This window comes from Lucilia sericata, unplaced genomic scaffold (assembly GCF_015586225.1).
Source record: "Lucilia sericata isolate MDLA Ls3-8-SP2 unplaced genomic scaffold, ASM1558622v1 Contig000426F_arrow, whole genome shotgun sequence".
Lineage (NCBI taxonomy): Eukaryota > Metazoa > Arthropoda > Insecta > Diptera > Calliphoridae > Lucilia > Lucilia sericata.
This window is the reverse complement of record NW_023994441.1, coordinates 93,560-113,773: the sequence shown is the minus strand read 5'-3', so window position 1 is coordinate 113,773 and position 20,214 is coordinate 93,560. Positions and strand designations below refer to the sequence as shown.

The following is a 20,214-nucleotide window of genomic DNA, read 5'->3' as shown; positions in this document are numbered from 1 at the left end:
CAAGTTATGTAATACCAGACAAAAACCGATATTCAAGAAAGTTTAATTTCTATGGATCTAAAGAAGAATATGTAGATTTTTTCAAAAATATATATTTTTTTAATTTTATTTTACAAAAAAGTACAAAAAACATTAAACTAAAACTAACATGCAAATAAATTTTAAAATTCTAAAAATTTTTACTACGAACATTTTATTTCTAACCTTAAACATTTCTCCGAGTCCGTAGTATTCCATCGTACCAACTCCGCTATGGGTCGGGAAGGTTTAACGAACAGCGTTAATTGTTCATTAAGCAGTAGAGGTGAAAATTTATTTTTTATAACCGCCTTAGTTGAGGTGCGATATTTACCCGCCAAAGGATCATTACTAAACGAACGACCACGTTGATCGGGTGATTCTTGGGTAAAGATGACATCGTTGAGAGCATCATCGATAAGACGATAACTGGGCTGACGATATGGACTATAGCCCAATTTTTGGCATATTTGTCTGACCTCAGACATATCGGGTGGTGTGGATTTGGGAAAACATTTCGTATGCCAAATGCCATAGCTTTGTTCTATCAACTGGCCATATTGGGGTGGTCGGTTGAAAGGCCTATAAGAGTTAGCGTTAATATAAAGATTCTAACATTTTTATTGGATTAACATACTTCTGTGAGAGATCATCATTTTGTTCTATAGGATGTTCAATGCCATAACAATAACGCTCATCTTCACCATTAGGACAATCGGTTTCCTTGTCGCATACAAATTCCCGAGGTATACAATCTTTTGAGGATCTAAAGTTTATCTTAATATATATAGGGATTTTTTGTTTGTTTCAAAAGTTTATATCAACTTACTGTCCACATTGAAAACGATCTGCTGTACAATTACATAAAACTGGACTTTCATCACTTTTATCCCAGCAATTTCGAACACCATCACATATTTTCGAAGGATCGGTAGCTCTAAAATTAATATATATTAAACTTTGCTTTCTCTTTTTACGAACATTACCTTAAATAAGTAAAACAGGAACATATTGTTGGCTCATCCGTAAGATCCTCACAATCCGCTATATGATCACAAAATTTCGTTTTCGGCAAACATTTATCAGTAGTGCGGCACTTCATTTCCGAGGGATCACAAGCTGTAAGAAAAACCAATACTTCTTTCAGTTCCCTCTAATTTCCAAATTTAAGAACCCAATTACTTTTATTCAGACGTTTACACATCTCAAGTTTTTCATCACTTCCATCATGACAGTCCATATGTCCATCACAAATTTGACTAGCATTCAGACACAATCCTAAAGGACATCTAAAGTCTGAGCATAACGGAACATCATGGGCAATTTTGCAATGGGCAGTTTCTAAAGAACTCAATAACATCAGTAAAGCTACTTTTAATCAGTTTTGAGCATATAATATTTCTTACCCAATATCTCGTGTATTGCCTTATAGGCCTCCTCTAAAGTTCTCATAGCAAAGGCCTGTTTAAAACTATTACAATTCGTATTATTGTAGGAAAATAAAGCATTTGGATACCAACCCGTATCATTACTGCGACATACTAAAATACCTTGATCTATGGGTTCTAAGCCCGTACCATTCACATGTTTACTTCCGAATTGTGTACAGGTGGTATATTTCGAAACAACTTCATTCTCTTCGGAACTATGTGAATCACGTATCGTTACTTCTTCGGATATATTGGCTACGTCTTCGGCACTAACCGAAGTTTCTCTTAATAATTTCATAGGTGGTGTTTTCTCGATCAGGCGATAACAACCCATGGCCGTACTTTGACATTGTTTGTCATTATTTTGTTCCTTTATTGTTACAGTTTTGATGCGTCCATTCGAATTGTCATGTAAAACTGCTATACACTCATGTTTGGGATGTTTATCGAAGTGGGAGCTGCGAAAATAAGAAGGGATGAGTGTAAATGGAAATTATTAATTTGCAAGATTCGATATAGACCAGTCTGGGATATAGTCAACACTATAGACTGATCTGTAGTCAAGATTATAGACTGATCTGTAGTCATGATTATATACTGATCAATAGTCAAGATTATATACTGATCTGTAGTCAAGATTATAGACTGATCTATAGTCAAGATTATAGACTGATCTATAGTTATAACTATATACTGATCTATAGTCAAGACTATAGACTGATCTACAGTAAAGACTATCAACTGGTCTATAGTAAAGACTATAAACTGGTCTATAATCAAAACTAGACTGATCTATAGTCAAGACTATAGACTGATCTATTGAAGACTATAGACTGATATGTAGTCAAGACTATAGACAGATCTATAGTCAAGACTATAGACTGATATATAGTAATGATTATAGACTGATTTAAAGTAAAGACTATAGACTGATCTATAATCAAGATTATAGACTGATCTATAATCAAGATTATAGACTGATCTATAGTCAAGACTATAGACTGATCTGTAGTCAAGACTATAGACTGATCTGTAGTAAAGACTATAGACTGATCTATATTCAGGGCTGCAGATTGATCTATAGTCAAGACTGTAGACTGGTCTATAGTCCAGTCTATAGACTGATCTATAGTTAAGAGCTGTGAGTAGATTTGGTCTATAATCAAGACTAGACTGATCTATAGTCAAGACTATAGACTGATCTATTGAAGACTATAGACTGATATGTAGTCACGACTATAGACAGATCTATAGTCAAGACTATAGACAGATCTATAGTCAAGACTATAGACTGATCTATAGTAATGATTATAGACTGATTTAAAGTAAAGACTATAGACTGATCTATAATCAAGATTATAGACTGATCTATAATTAAGATTATAGACTGATCTATAGTCAAGACTATAGACTGATCTGTAGTCAAGACTATAGACTGATCTGTAGTAAAGACTATAGACTGATCTATATTCAGGGCTGCAGATTGATCTATAGTCAAGACTGTAGACTGGACAAGATAGTCCAGTCTATAGACTGATCTATAGTTAAGAGTTATGAGTACATTTTCTTACCCATCTGGTATAAATGTTGGCAATACGTAATGTGTAAAACGAACTGGCCTCTCCAAATGCATCAACAAAACATCACTATTCGGTACCACTTCCGAACAATCTATACGATGAATTTCCTCGTGATTACTTCTATGTAAAGTATGCTTAGTTTTGCCACCACCAAACAAAGCCACCACATAATCCGAATTGAGTCTAAATTTAAGAAATAAAAAATAATTAAAAAGCCAAATTTTAACCTGCATCTTAGCAGATCGAAATCTTCAATAATATGTTATTCAGATTTTAATTGAAATCGGTTGTCACAATTTGAAACTTAATCTTACCTTAAACCAAAATCACAAGTTTCATGCACCATTATCCAGTGTTTATCCATCAAGACACCCAAACACCAAAGTTTACCATTTGCATATACATCCACCAACCAGGGCCAATGTAGTTCCTCTATGCCATGATGCAGTTTCTTATCCACCAGAATAGTTATATTCTTTTTTCCATCAATAACTTTATCCAATTTTTGCATAATTTCCTCCTTTTTCTCCACCATCATTGTGGGTAAATTTGGCTTAACAAAAACATTCGGTTTATTATGGGTCTCTAAAGCTGGTTTTATATGCGGAACTTTTAAATCTTCGGCGGAGGGTTTCGGTTGACCAGCACTTATAGTTTTGATGGGTTCCGTATGATTCGATTTCGCATGACATTCAACATAAAGACCCAAACAAGTTTCCTTAGTTTGTTCTATACGTATTGTCCTTAAATTGGTTTTTAAATCTTTGAGAAATATATTTTTCACATGAGAAAAGTGTAAATTATCACTGACTACAGATAGAACTTCTTCGTTAAATCTAGATTTTGAATGAATTTCTGGACTAATGGGTACAATGTGATGATGTTTGGCCGGTTGTGTGGTATTATAGAACTTGAAACCTTTGAAACCCAATAGGGCACATACTTCGGCTGCCGTTTTGGCATTATGATCGCTAAATGTTGTTTCATGAGTGCAAACCGTGCGCCAGATGCCATTGATGTTGCGAGAAAATATACCAGCACTTTGTAGTGCCGGCCGTTTATTCGAGTCCAATTTAATTTCTTTGCCATTTGTAAGAGCGACTAAGGAGGAGGGGAAACATTTTGATTCAAATATTTCATTTCAAATTCCTATATTATCTAATTTTTTAATACTTACAACAATCTTGTTCATCTTCTTTAAATTTACAATCAATTAAATCATTGCAACGTTTTTCCAGCGGCAAGCAGGTTTTCGATAATGGACACAAAAATTCATCACTGTTGCAATTTCCTTTTGAAAAATATATTCTCTTAAGGTTACCGTTTTTAGGTTGGAATAGTCAAACAAACTTACCGCAATTATCTTCATCGGTTAAATCTTCACAATCGGGCTTTCCATCGCATATCAAAATGCTTAATTGATCCTAAAATTAATAACAGGTTAGAACTTTGGAAGTCAATCACTTCAAAATAATCTCGTGAATGCATTGTGTAAAATATTTTAATGATTTGATAATGGCAACTCCAGTGGTTTTTCTTGATATAGAGTGACTTGAAGACTATTTTAACTAAGGCGCAGTTTTGAGTTGGGTGGGACCTTATAATCTTTTATTTTAATAAAAATTATATATTTTACCTTTAAATAATCTCGACAACTACAACCATCTTCATCGGTACCATCCTCACAATCCACAATACGATCGCAACGATGTGATATATCGATAGTTTGTGTAATCCTACAAAAAAAAAAAAAACAGAAAAATTTTATATGAAACAAGTATACAATTATCATCAATCACGCCCCACAGTGTTATCCCACACCAGCTTATTATATTGTAATTACTTATTTCATCACTGAAATATAATTTCCAACAAATATAACATTTCCGAAGGAAGAAATCAAATTAAGGCTGCGATTATAGAAAACGATTACAAAATTACATACTTTTGACAAGTGAATTTATGTGGCGGCGACTTCTTAGGCAGTACCGGAGTTGTGGAATTTATTTCAAATGTATCGGTTGTTGTAGTAGGACCATCTGTAGTTAGAGGAGTTATTGATGCCCAAGTATTTCCAGTTGTAGTTGCTAACGTGGAATGCGATAATGTTGTTACATTTAGCGAATCTGTTGTAGTATCCCCCAAAAATTCAATTTTTATTTCCATAGTTGATTCAGTTACCAAATTCTGAGTGCTATCAGCAATTGCCAATGTCGTAGTTTCAGTTATTATACTGCCTACAGTTGTACTCTCAAATAGTTGTACAGCTAATGTTGTAAATTTTTCCAGATCCTCAGTAGAGCTAGGTACTAGCACAGTGGTGCTGACTAAAGAAGATTCTGTAGTAGAGGATTCGGTGGAGGTCACATCGGTAGTTGTTGTAGACAGCACAGTTTCGCTAGTACTTTCTGCATTCGCTGTATTTTCTATTTCACTTTTAAAAGTAGTAGTGTCTACAAGAATACTTGTAGTTTCTAATTCTTCCTTCTTTCTGGTAGTTTCATTTTCCTCAGAAACCTCATCCTCCTCTAAACCCCTTTCTAAATTATTCTCTACCACACTAATAGGCGTTGTACCTTTACCATCATCCTCCGGATGATAGTCACTTTCGGTGGTTGTAGAATTTTGTGTACTAGCCAAATCCGGTATAAAGTTGTAAATACAACCGACTTCATCCTCACCACCCAAACAGTTAACAATACGATCGCAACGTTTCCTTTGCGGTATACAACGTTTACCACCCCAGACACAAACATAACCGGGACACATTTTTTGCGGTTGTACATGTGGCAAAAACTCGGGACGTATTGCCATTTCTATCCAATCCAAATACAAAGCGACTCGCGTATAAACACCAAATTCCTTAGGTCTAGCGCAACCATTTCCATGACTGACGACACCAGCTAGATACCATTCATCGTTATTGTTAACACTGCGACAGAATAAAGGTCCTCCAGAATCACCTTGACAAGCATCTCGACCGCCATCTGGATCACCGGCACAAATATCTTCAGCTTCTTGGTCATCTTTTTCAGTACAGGCTTTACGTATGGGTACGGTGACTTGACGTAAAGAATCACCTTAAAAAATTGATTATTATGCTTCCTTTATTGAATATCATTCCATTTGCTTTAAAAGATTTTACTTACTTCCCGGACCTTTCTCTCTAATAGCACCCCAACCTACAGTAGTGCATAGAGTATCTGCTTCTGGTCCCCAAATCCAATCATCTCCTGCTGTTGAGCGCCCCATATCGGGTAGACAAATCGGTTTAACCCAACGATTGAAAAGCAAAGGTTTCATCAAACGTAATAGTGATAAATCATTGCGCATACTACGACGTTCATAGGCCTGATGAACAATCACATGTGAAATTGGCTGTATTTGAGTCGATAAAGAAAAACTCGAACGTCTTAGCAGACCAGCACGAACTTCATAGTAGTATTTATGATAATTAATAACACAATGTGCTGCACTGATAATCTATGGGAGAAAACGTAAGTATATCAAAGGAAAGTGTTGGAAGTCATGGTAAAAGCAAGATATAATATATAAATTAAACTTTTCCAAACATACCCACTGTGCGGAATAAATAGTGCCGCCACAATGAAAATTTCCATTTCTATAGAGAGCCACCACAAATGGCCATTCCATGGGCTTACTAAATGTACCACCCACGATACGTCCTGCATCATTATCTATTTCACGTTTCTTTTGCAATTCAGCAGCTGCTTGCAGCTTAGCAAAACGTTTCGATTTTCGCGCCAGCAAACTTTTCGTACTACGTTTTGTTATACCGCACTTTGTGGGCGTACACTTGACATAAGCTACATGATCGGCCAGTATATCTTGATCATCACGTTGCTGACACGATTGCGGAAAATGAGCACTGCCAATGTGAGCGGGTTCTATAAAAGGTCCCGGCAATGATAGTGGTCTAAATGTTATGTTGGGTTTTCCATAATAACCGCCTTCATTTTGACAAGCCTCTAAAGCCCAATTTTCACCATTATTGCAAACCGGATACCACTCACCGCGATAGTTACGATAAAGATAACCCTCTGAAGTTGAAACGGAATGGGACTAAAACAACATAAACTTGTTGTATAACAAATAAAGTGGAATTGTACATCCTCAACTTACCATATGATGAGTTATATCATTTACAATCAAACTGCAATCCATTTCATCTTTACCATTTAGGCAATTACTAAAACCATCACACTTTTCCAAGCTACTATAACACATGGATACGGTAGATTGATTGTTCATTTTATATTCTTCGGGATGTTCATAGCACGAATACATAAATTCCTCACAACCATAACAACCAACTTCATCTTCAGCCATTGGACAATCGGCATAACCATCACACACTCGATCTTCATCTATACGCTGGCGACACGTACAGGCTGCCTCATCACTACCATCCGAACAATCGACCGAACCATCACACCAGGAACGTTCACGTATACATTCATTGCCACCATAACAGGCCAATTGTCCGGGCAGTTCACACTTGAAATGATCTTCGTGACCCAAATGATCTGGTAGATCGGCATAGGAAGCATAGATAATATCAGAAGATAAAGAATTGTTAGAATTCCCTGAGCGCATTTTGAAATTGGCATTTGAAAAGCCAAGACCGCTTACAGCATTACCAGGTCCACTTACTCCACCGCCACCCACACCACCTGTACTGCCAGAGTTACCATGATTTTGCATATATGTGCAGAATAATTGTTTTTGGGCTTGTTGTTGCTGCTGTTGTTGTTGTTTCTGTTGAGGTGAAGCATTCTTGGAGAATATATTTGGTATATTTCCTTGGCCGCTGTTAAGTAAACATTTCTTTAGTTATATAGTTTCTAAATATAAGAGGTTTCAATAAGTACGATGCACTTCCAAAAAAGTTTTTTTTTGGCCGAAATACAAGAAAATTCATGTTCAATATAACCTTAAAGAAAAGAGTTACATTGGACATCAGTCCGTCTTGTGTCCTTCCGTCTTTTTTGAGGTATTAAAGGACATCGAGTAATGTTTTAAATTGTAAAAGAATTGAGATCGTTCTTAGTGAAAACCCCTTCATATTAACCCAAACTCACCCTTGAGCTGTGCCAGTTGTGTGGCCAAAGAAATTACCCGTTGTTCCAAAGTTTTGTGGTACAAAGAAAATGCCTCCGGGACCACCGGCACCACCCATAACACCACCACTCGAACCACCAAAACCTCCAGGCATACCAAAGTATGAGGGCGTCCATAGAGGTACTTGATTGACCATTCGCAAATTAGCTGGAGAAACGTAAAAGCAAATGGGTATGGTGGGCGTGCCAAAGTTGGGATTAAACATAAACTGTGCCGAGGCCTTCATGGTTTCACCTGTCACCGGAAATCCACCAACCGGAGCGCGACTAGTAAATTGTACAGCTGAGGATTGTGTATAAGACTCTGGATCTGGTTCAGGCTGTGGTTGCGGTTGGGGCTGAGGACCTGCCGGGGAGGAGCCCTTATCGCGCATTCTCTTAGCCATGCGTTCGCATAAAGTCATAAATTGATTATCAGCTGGAAATATGATTAGTTTATCTTTCTGTTTTTACTATATTAATTCGTTCACTTACCCCCAAAGTTATTAGGATTTACCGGATTTAATTTAGGTCCAAATTTGGCAATATGTTTAGCATCTAATTCCCCAAATGAATCCATTATCTCCTGTTGATTACTTAAAGCTGCCTGCTGAAACTTCTTTTCCCATTCGCTACGATCTAAAGGATCAAATGTTTTATTTGATTTTTCCGTTACCGTTGGCGCTAAGCGTTCCAAACTCTCTAGCATATTTTCCAAACTACTTGGATTATCTAAGGGATGTTCGTCATCGTCATGATCACTACGAAAACGCTGTTTATCATTCTTCAAAGGCAGTTTGCATACACCATCCTCTGAGGTGACATTGCAATTTTCCTGCTCCGCATTTATCACACGATCTTGAGCTAAGGTTGTTAAAGGTTTTAACGTGGTGTGCGATTCAGCACTATTGGCATCACTGTCTATAATCCAGCTATATTTTATGGGTTTAGGTTTAGTGGGAAATGGAGAAGTTGTGACATTTAATGGCAGCTCAGTGGTGGATGTTGATGTATTATAAACTTCTGTTATTTCAGCTGTCAGTTCTTCACCATCTAAAATCCAATCGAACTGTAATTTACGTTCCAAATCGTTATCAGTTGTCGTGGAGATAGTAGTTACTCTTTCGGTAACTTCGTATACAGATGTTGTTAGAGAGGTAGTGGCTTTTATCGTGACGGGACTTGTTGGAATCAAAGTGCTATTACTTCCCTCACTTGTAGTTTTTAAACTAACGGTAGTATGATGTGTATCTTCGAAATGATCATGAGTTATAACGGAATTTTCTGAACTATCATCACCATCTAATATCCAACTAATTTTTTCGAATTTCTCTTCTTTATCTTTACTTGTAGAGACCGAAGGACCATCGGTGGTAGCTCTAGCAGTTGTTGTTGTAGTAGCTTCAGTAGTGCTAATTGGATTTGTTGTAGTTAGTTGATATGCTTTGCCTTTTTCCGAACTATCATCACCATCTAATATCCAACTGATTTTTTCAAACTTTTCCTCTTCAGCTTTAGTTGTGGATGTGAAAGGATTAACTGTTGAAGTTCCATTACTTTGATCATAAATTACAGTTGTGCTAGGAACAGTAGTACTAGCTGTAGTAGGATTTCTTGTAGTCTGTTGATATGATTTTCCCTTTTCCGAACTATCACCACCATCTAATATCCAACTAATTTTTTCAAACTTTTCTTCATCAGGTTTAATTGAAGTGTTTAAGGGATTAGCTGTAGTGAGATTGGACGATTCATTAGTTTCTTCAAGTTCCTTGTTATTTTTACTATAAATAGCAGTTGTACTTGGAGCATTAGTTGTAGCCATGGATTTGTATAACTGGCTTTTATCTTCTTTTATTAAAGTATTCTCAATACTATGAACTATCTCCGTAGTACTACTAATAAGCGTAGTCTCCTCATTAGCTGCCGTAGTATTATCCACTTTGGCATCGGGCATTATGGCAAATTCTTCTTCAGAATCATTATAATCATTGCCATCTAAAATCCAACTTATCTTACTGGGTTTAATTTTTTCAGCTTTAGATATTTTACTAGTACTATTGTCATCCACTGTCGATGGTTCCAAGGTTATCGGCACACTTACTGGCGTTGTTTCGGTTGCAGCTTTTGTGGTGGTTTTTAAATACGATTCCTTTGATTCATTACTACTTGAACTGGAGTTGCCTTGCAGTAAAAGTTCACTATCCTTAAAAATTGCTTTCATTTTTTCCATTTTCTCATTGATCTCGCGTGCCAAATTATACATACGCATAAATGCCACCATACAGTCCTTATTGCCATCCGATTCCTTTTTACAACGTTTATATTCCCTTTCCAACTTACTAATAGCCTGTTTGGTACGTTTATTTCTAACTTTAGCATACAGACTCTTTAAATCCAAAGAATTTTGTTGTATTCTTATGGGATCTATAGAATCCAAATCGGGGGGTATTTGCATAGGATCTAATGCCTCAAATTCTTCAAACTCCTCATTTTCCTCTCGCTTAAATCTTCTATTCATAAAACGAAATTTCTTATGTTGTATATGCAAACTTCGGCCATCTTCATCGTTAATATCGAAATCATGTATAAGTTCCATATTGTTCAATTGCGAATCGGCTATCAATTGCAAATGTTGGGGCAACTTGAAGTCCTTGTTGGTGGGATTCTTAATTTGATAGTGTTTCATATTTAAGGCTACAATTTGCCTTAATTTATCTATCAAAGGGAAATTAATAAAGATTTATAGGTTACTTTATTGTTTTATCAAAAAAAAAAAAACTCACCCATACGCTCCAGCACTATTCCATGATATATAATTGATGTTAAAATTATAAGGAATACAATTACGGATAAGGCACATATTTTTGTTAATATTAAACGGCTACATTTTCTATGTGATCTAGAACGTGGTGTTTCAAGTTCTGCATAGGAATTGATAGGAATATGGTGTTTATATATTTCAGATTTAGTCCAGTACTTGCCAGATTTGTGGGTTCTTCAGTAAACCATAAACAAAAATTAATTATTTGTTTATAGTCCTGCTTAATTCTGACTATTTCTCACTAAAACCTACATATTTGGCTAGTACTGGAACGTGTCAATTATTTAGTCTACAGTTGAACTTGGTTCTGTATATTTTATACAAAAAATACTGATCAGATTGTCTTTAAAAATACAGTATCACGATTTAGGTACTTTTTACAAAATGAGTTTTAGTTTTGCCTAATAACATGACCATCAATAAGCTATAGTAAGCCTAAAATAGGCTCTTCATACTAGAGACCCAATCGGGCCTCTACTATGAATAATTTTGAGCCGAAAAAATAATGATTGGTCCTTGGCAAGTTAGGCAGGCATGAGACCAATGGTGGAAAATTCAAACTTTAAAATATGTAGTAGGAATTTTTATCAAAAATAGTACTTTTTATGGATTAAAAGGCAAAATTAATTTTTTGGCTTTTCCTAGTCCTAGTATATACGGACTGGTGTTCTGAATAATCTATGGACTAGACTAGGACTTTGTTTGACTACTCTATGTACTAGTTTATTGACAATTGGATTAAATATTCTATGGACTAGTGTATTAACTAGTCAACTGATCATTCCATGAACTAGTCTCTAGAATAGTCTATGAACTACTGTTCGCACTAGTCTATGGACTACTTTACATCTTAATCTATGGGGAGTTTGTATGGGCTATCCAATATTATGATCTAAAAAGCCCAAAATCGGGAGTTTCTAGATGAAATAATGGTTAATTTTCAATAGGACCAAAATAGGCGCTTATGTCAAATTCCATTAAGTTATCTATATTTTGTGATCTGTAGTTTGATCGACTTAAATAATGATTCCGAATCCGATTGGTATGTATGATATATAAAGTACTGTATATCGTTAATTGATTTCAAAACATAAAATGTGTATTTTGATCAGATCCTTAGATCAAAAATTCTACAAGTTATCTTCAAAATTGCGACCTGTACCTTAATTGCAAGGTTTACTGGACAGACGAAAGACATGTGATCATGGTTAATTCAGCTTAGAGTTGGTAATGCTCTACGGTGTCTGGCAGACTTGATAGGTAGATTTTTACATTGTCTGAATAATAGGGATGTGGTTATAAAGGAATTTAATGAATGAATAAGCGCAGCAAGGTTATTTGCGAAGATTCCAATATTTCCACGAATACCGTGGTCTACCATTAATGTAAATATTTCAATCTAAACGACCCTACAGTCATTCGATATTTTGAACTCTATGTGTAGCTCCTTGAGGAACAAACTCCAGATATCTTAGTCTTCGGACTCTAGTAAATTTATCTTTAAAGAATAACTATCAAGAATCAAAAGATTCAGGGCTCATTTGTGTAAAATACAGGATCAGGATCTACCACTAGACCATCATTAATGTTCAATGTCAAGGTTTTCATTTAAGAAAAACCTCAGTTCCTCGAATAACCTGATGTCTAAGACTCCATATTATTTAATTCGAAAAAGTGCTGTCTCATTTGAAGAAGTGACAGTTGAAAAACCTTATTATGTTGATAAAATCAGAATTGTCTGAAATTTCCAGATTTAATAGTAAGATTGTATTTAGAAGCAGTAAATTTCTCCAAAGATTTCAATACGGTGCCTGAGATTACGTCGTCCCCAAGAACGATTCGTTAAACCTTTATTACACCCTTATAAAGGAATTTAATGAATGAATAAGCACAACAGGGTTATTTGCGAAGATGCTAATATTTCCACGAATACTGAGGTCTATTATTAATGTAAATATTTCAATCTAAACGACCCTACAGTCATACGATAGACAATGATAGATTATTTTACCAACACCGTAGTTAATTTTTTAATCGTATGTGTAGCTCCTTGAGGAACAAACTCCAGATATCTTAGTCTGCGGACTCTAGTAAATTTATCTTTAAAGAATAACTATCAAGGATCAAAAGATTCAGGGCTCATTTGTGTAAAATACAGGATCAAGATCTACCATTAGACCATCATTAATGTTCGATGTCAAGGTTTTCATTCAAGAAAAACTTCAGTTCCTCGAATAACCTGATGTCTAAGACTCCATATTATTTAATTCGAAAAAGTGCTGTCTCATTTGAAGAAGTGACAGTTGAAAAACCTTATTATGTTGGAGTTGAGGGCCTTAATAGATACAACTATGTTGATAAAAACAGAATTGTCTGAAATTTCCAGATTTAATAGTAAGATTGTATTTAGAAGGAGTAAATTTCTCCAAGGATTTCAATACGGTGCCTGAGATTACGTCGTCCCCAAGAACGATTCGTTAAACCTATATTAAACCCTTATAAAGGAATTCAATAAATGAATAAGCACAACAGGGTTATTTGCGAAGATTCCAATATTTCCACGAATACTGAGGACCCTACAGTCATACGATAGACAATGATAGATTATTTTACCAACACCGTAGCTAATTTTTTAACCGTATGTGTAGCTCCTTGAGGAACAAACTCCAGATATCTTAGTCTGCGGACTCTAGTAAATTTATCTTTAAAGAATAACTATCAAGGATCAAAAGATTCAGGGCTCATTTGTGTAAAATACAGGATCAAGATCTACCATTAGACCATCATTAATGTTCGATGTCAAGGTTTTCATTCAGTTCCTCGAATAACCGGATGTCTAAGACTCCATATTATTTTATTCGAAAAAGTGCTGTCTCATTTAAAGAAGTGACAGTTGAAAAACCTTATTATGTTGGAGTTGAGGGCCTTAATAGATACAACTATGTTCATAAAAACAGAATTGACCGAACTTTCCAGATTTAATAGCAAGATTGTATTTAGAACGAGTAAATTTCTTCAAGGATTTCGATGCGGTGCCTGAGATTAAGTCGTCCCGAAGAACGATTCGTTAAACCCTTATTAAACCCTTATAAAGGAATTTAATGAATGAATAAACACAACAGGGTTATTTGCGAAGATTCCAATATTTCCACGAATACTGAGGTCTATTATTAATGTAAATATTTCAATCTAAACGACCCTACAGTCATGATAGATTATTTTAACAAAACCGTAGTTAATTTTTTAACTGTATGTGTAGCTCCTTGAGGAACAAACTCCAGATATCTTAGTCTGCGGACTCTAGTAAATTTATCTTTAAAGAATAACTATCAAGGATCAAAAGATTCAGGGCTCATTCGTGTAAAATACAGGATCAAGATCTACCATTAGACCATCATTAATATTCGATGTCACGGTTTTCATTCAGTTCCTCGAATAACCTGATGTCTAAGACTCCATATTATTTAATTCGAAAAAGTGTTGTCTCATTGTGACAAGTGACAGTTGAAAAGCCTTATTATGTTGGAGTTGAGGGCCTTAATAGATACAACTATGTTCATAAAAACAGAATTGACCGAACTTTCCAGATTTAATAGCAGGATTGTATTTAGAACGAGTAAATTTCTTCAAGGATTTCGATGCGGTGCCTGAGTTTACGTCGTCGCGAAGAACGATTTGTTAAAACCTATTAATACTTCGAAATAAATTGTAATTTTTATTTACATTAATTAATTATTAATTATTTTATTATTTTAATGATGTTATCCTTGTGGCATCTCAACATTCTTTTATTATAAATGTTCAAAGGATAATTATAAAACATCCTTTTTTAATTAAAATCCTTTTATTCATTTAAAATGTTTCACATTCAAAAATATTTTATGAATTATGTCAATTATTTATTTAAGTATAATGCAATTATTTGTGTCACTTCAACTTTAATTTGATTTTGTAAAAAAAAAAAACATTTTTGCCATAATTATTGCTAATTTTTTAATGACATGGCTTTTTAATTTTTTTTAATAAATTTATGTTAAGTAAACTAAATTTCACTTTTCGTTATTTGCTTAAAAAAACTAATTTAAATTAATTTTATTTTATTTCATTATCCTTTTTCATAAATTTTATTAAAACACTTGTTTAAGGATATGAAAATTTTATATATAATTTACCATCACTTGTAAGCTTTAATTTTGTTGACATTTTTTCAATTATTGTAAAATAATTATTTATTATCCTTTTTAGAGTTATCCTTGTTTTAAAAAATCATATTAATTAATTATGCTTTAAATATCCTTTTTTCTTGTATGATCCTGAATAAGGATAAAACTGCACTTTTATTAACACATTTCAATTAATCCACTCAATATTATACAGGGCTGCTGCTAATCCACAATAATGCCAGGTAATCCAATTTGGCAGGAGTTCCTATAGTTATTTTCACTTTATTAATCGACCGTTTATTTTTCTTCTTTTTTTTTACACTTTTTATTCGCTTTAAAATACTTCCGTTCGCGTAATACCACGCAAGTTAACTGAACCTGTTGAGGGCCATTTGCTCGGTTTATGAAGCATTTCAAAAGTGGGACGACATTGCAATTATTGTTGTAGTTCGTTTGTCTGCACAGCAATAAAAACTACACAAATTGTCCACAGTTGAAACGACCCAAATAATAGTATTATTATTGCAATTTAATTTTATGCTGTTCTAAGTACTTTTTTATTTAACATTTTCATAAAAATAATTATTGTATTAATGAAAATATTGGTTTGCCTGCATTTTATTGCTGATTTTGTATATTTTGGAAGTTTGTTGGCTTCCACAAAAAACTGCTGCTAAAGTCAAGTCTAAGGTAGACGTATATAAACGTTTCGATTTGATTTTAAAAACAAAATTTTTAGCTTAGACTAGGAAATTATTTTGTTATTTGGCTAAAGTTTTTTTTCTTAATTTAAAATTATTTGTTTATAATTGCAAAAATATGCGTGAGGGAGTTTGTTAATGGTTAAAAAGAGGTCATTCAACTGCGCAAAAAATCATTGAACTTTAAGAACGGTTTTGAAATTAAAGTTACATTACATGAGTTACACGTTATTTCTAGTTCAGTTCTAGTTCGAGTTCAGTTCAGTTCTAGTTCTAGTTCAGTTCTAGTTCAGTTCTAGTTCAGTTCTAGTTCAGTTCTAGTTCAGTTCTAGTTCAATTCTAGTTCAGTTCTAGTTCAGTTCTAGTTCAGTTCTAGTTCAGTTCTAGTTCAGTTCTAATTCAATTCTAGTTCAGTTCTAGTTCAGTTCTAGTTCAGTTCTAGTTCAGTTCTAGTTCAGTTCTAGTTAAGTTCTAGTACAGTTCTAGTTCAGTTCTAGTTCAGTTCTAGTTCAGTTCTAGTTCAGTTCTAGTTCAGTTCTAGTTCAATTCTAGTTCAGTTCTAGTTCAGTTCTAGTTCAGTTCTAATTCAATTCTAGTTCAGTTCTAGTTCAGTTCTAGTTCAGTTCTAGTTCAGTTCTAGTTCTAGTTCAGTTCTAGTTCAGTTCTAGTTCAGTTCTAGTTCAGTTCTAGTTCAGTTCTAGTTCAGTTCTAGTTCAGTTCTAGTTCAGTTCTAGTTCAGTTCTAGTTCAGTTCTAGTTCAGTTCTAGTTCAGTTCTAGTTCAGTTCTAGTTCAGTTCTAGTTCAGTTCTAGTTCAGTTCTAGTTCAGTTCTAGTTCAGTTCTAGTTCAGTTCTAGTTCAGTTCTAGTTCAGTTCTAGTTCAGTTCTAGTTCAGTTCTAGTTCAGTTCTAGTTCAGTTCTAGTTCAGTTCTAGTTCAGTTCTAGTTCAGTTCTAGTTCAGTTCTAGTTCAGTTCTAGTTCAGTTCTAGTTCAGTTCTAGTTCAGTTCTAGTTCAGTTCTAGTTCAGTTCTAGTTCAGTTCTAGTTCAGTTCTAGTTCAGTTCTAGTTCAGTTCTAGTTCAGTTCTAGTTCAGTTCTAGTTCAGTTCTAGTTCAGTTCTAGTTCAGTTCTAGTTCAGTTCTAGTTCAGTTCTAGTTCAGTTCAGTTCTAGTTCAGTTCTAGTTCAGTTCTAGTTCAGTTCTAGCCCAGTTCTAATTCAGTTCTAGTTCAGTTCTAGTTTAGTTCTAGTTCAGTTCTAGTTCAGTTCTAGTTCAGTTCTAGTGCAGTTCTAGTTCAGTTCTAGTTCAGTTCAATTATTAAATTTTCGCAATATTCTCGTTTTTTATAGAAAATTTTCGTAAACTCCAAAATAAAATAAAAAAACAATGCTTTATTAGTTTTGTAAATTTTTATACAAAAATACAAACATTTTATTTTCATTAAATATAAACTGAAAATAAAGGTTTTTCTTTAAAGTAGAATTCAAAAATATTATTTATATTCACGGTTATTGTACGGAAGATATGTATCAAAAATAATTTGCAAGAAAATAAAATTAATTCATGAAATATAAAAAAGTCGTGTTTTAAAGCATAAATAAGAAATAAACAAAAAAATCAAGAATTCAATTCAAAATATATTGAAAATAAACAAGAGTTATAACGAAAGTGTTTAATTTGAAGATTAACTCGTATACATTAAATTATAAATGTATTCATTAAAGCGTTTAATGCGTCTATATTTAAAGGCATTTTACAACTTATAAAACTAAACTAATATAGGAACGTGTTTTCATTAAATTTTAGTCTTTACAAAAAATTTTCAGGAGATCAATTATCAATAATAACAATTCTAATTCAAAGGCAGTATTCAATTGAAGACAAAAAAGTTTTTTTTTTTTTTAAATCACACATTAAAACCTAACGATTTTTTATGATTACGATTTTCATAAAGTTCTTTCATTAGATCACGAAATAATACGGGATTTATATTCGAACTGACCTTGAATAGAACAAACCAATCACCATAACTCATATCCTCTATGACACTGCGAACATGTGATTTGGGCATAATGCGCAATTTGGTGTATAATAAATGCAAACGAAAGGGTTCATTGAAAATTAGCATACCACGATATATTAAGTTTAAACCAGCCAATATACAAATAGCTAAAAACCAGATCCAAAGAAAAGCAAACAGTTTCTCATTCAAAATGTTCAACGGCAATATGCACAGTATATCCAATGAAGTGGTGGAACCAGAAAAGCCATACTTTGTCATATGACACTTGGCAATTTTTGGAAAGACACGTGAAGTTAAAACATTCCATGTAGTCCAATCATAACTAGGTATAGCGGCTATAGCTTTTACATACTTTGACCAGAAGCCATTGAGAAATACTTCCAACATTAGGATATTCAACACACTAATGAGGAAATTTAAAGTTTCACAGAATAAATAACGTGCATTATAACAAAAATGTATATCCCTGTAATCGGAGGTGAAATATTTAACCAATAATTTACTTCTCGATATATAGGTGTCTTCCGGTACCAGGGGATTACCTAATTGGAGAGAATAATGTTCGAATACAATATTACTTTTAAAACGTTGAAGGAATTTTCATTTAACTTACCAACTTCCGAACACAGTTGTTTTAAACGTTGACCCTCCCATACTTTCCACAAAAACGAGGGAAAATAGAATACTAAGGCTTGTAAAAGTAAAACTAATATAATCCATTGGTAATAACGCAAATAAACACGTTCAGTTTTACCGATTTCTTCTGGTCCAACACCTAAAATTAATCATTTTATTCATTTTTCGATTATTTTCGTTTTTATACAATTTTCGAAAATTTATTTTTATAGGAACTTACCTTCTGATATCGCATTACCACGATCCCTTATAGAACTTTTCGAACTACTTGTCATATTTTTCACTGTATCTATTTGCATTTGCAAATCGTAATAGTTAAGAATATACGTTCCCAGTGTCCAGCAGTAGGAATTGACATATTCAACATTCGATTCATCACTTATGCACATAATGGGATCGCCAAAATATTGTTTGGCCGACAGAAGGAACGAACATGTCAGCAGTATAACCACAGTGCATTTGGAATGGAGAGTGAAGATAATATCGTAAATATGCACTGATTTAAATTGCAAATATTTGGACAATGGCTTGACGGCTGCATACATGGTGTTTTCTTGTGATGAAAATATTAATTCTAGAAAAGTTTGTATAATTTTCTGAATATTGTTTTCTTTTTTAAGAATAAAAAATGCACATTTTTTTATATATTAGCTTCGTATAAAATTTGTTTATTTTCGACTGGAAACTTTCAAGTTTTTTAAGGATAATTTAATAAAAACGTGTTAATTTTTCCTTTAAAGTTTTGCTTCTTTATTTGTTTTTGTTAATCGTAAAATGACAACAAAAAAGCCAATTATAACGGTGCTGTTGGCAAAAAAAAATATTTCTTCATTTAATAAGGCGCCCTAAATTATGCTTTAATTTTAAATTATTTGCAATTAATCTATTACATTTTCCAAACAGAGTGGTTCGTTTATTAGCAGTGTTGCCAATTTGTTGAGGTTTTTACAGTAAATTTGTTTTCAACGTTTATGTTAAAAATATAAAATATATTTTACTTTCAAAAATGTTTGCAATAAAAATAGAATCATTAAAGTCGGTTTATAGATCCCCACTAGGAAATATTTACAAAAATTAAACAAGGTTACAAAAACTTGTGCCATTTAATTTATTGTAATCGGCGATTTTTCGTCACTAACTTTATCAATTAATACCAAATTTTACAACCATGCAGTCAATTAAAGTGCAACGCAACAACACTTGTTTCGTGCATCCATCTGACACCTGCGTCGATTCTGCAAAATGCCGACTAAGCCTATCCGCCGTTAAAATTTAAAAAACAACGTCGTTAAACCATTTTTCTGCTAAAAATCATTTAAAAATATAAAATTTTTGTAGTTTCATAAAATTTTTATGAAATTTCACAATTTAAAATTTATTTTCTTCAATTTGAATTGTGCATAAAAATAATAAAGTTTATGTTGATTATACTTATTATTAAACGCTTAACATATATATATACCTGAGTCAAACAATATGTACATTAAAACAGTGTTATTATGCTTGAAATATTTGAATGTACCAGGTTAGCCTTTTTGAGTCAAATTTAGCTCCCTTATTATCATTTGGCGTCGAAGTTATTGTTTAGCTACTCGCTTTTTTGTTTTTTTTTTTATATTTTCTTATATAGTAATAAATTAGAAGATTTTAGGGTTTAAAAGTTATTGTGACAAAAGGATTATTTATTAGGAAAATCTTTTGATTATAAATTAGCGCATTTTCACTT

General features: G+C 33.5%; 2 protein-coding genes across 2 annotated transcripts; both read right to left on the bottom strand.

Annotated features, from left to right (window-relative positions):
- Window positions 1-182: 182 nt before the first annotated feature.
- LOC119604763 (serine protease nudel) lies at window positions 183-15,172 on the bottom strand. Its single transcript, XM_037957592.1, has 19 exons — window positions 15,142-15,172; window positions 10,932-11,069; window positions 8,644-10,863; window positions 8,131-8,587; window positions 7,172-7,859; window positions 6,605-7,111; window positions 6,178-6,511; window positions 4,974-6,108; window positions 4,665-4,764; window positions 4,383-4,452; window positions 4,206-4,319; window positions 3,343-4,129; window positions 3,020-3,211; window positions 1,425-1,906; window positions 1,201-1,359; window positions 1,005-1,137; window positions 848-955; window positions 656-784; window positions 183-600 (listed from the first exon to the last, which is right to left on the bottom strand). The coding sequence occupies exons 1-19, from the start codon at window positions 15,170-15,172 to the stop codon at window positions 183-185; spliced, it is 8,202 nt and encodes a 2,733-aa protein (XP_037813520.1).
- A 2,537-nt stretch (window positions 15,173-17,709) lies between these two features.
- LOC119604767 (innexin inx5) lies at window positions 17,710-19,264 on the bottom strand. Its single transcript, XM_037957595.1, has 3 exons — window positions 18,709-19,264; window positions 18,466-18,627; window positions 17,710-18,394 (listed from the first exon to the last, which is right to left on the bottom strand). Exons 1-3 carry the CDS (start codon window positions 19,031-19,033, stop codon window positions 17,736-17,738), a joined length of 1,146 nt encoding a protein of 381 aa, XP_037813523.1. The 5' UTR covers window positions 19,034-19,264; the 3' UTR covers window positions 17,710-17,735.
- Between the last annotated feature and the right edge of the window lie 950 nt (window positions 19,265-20,214).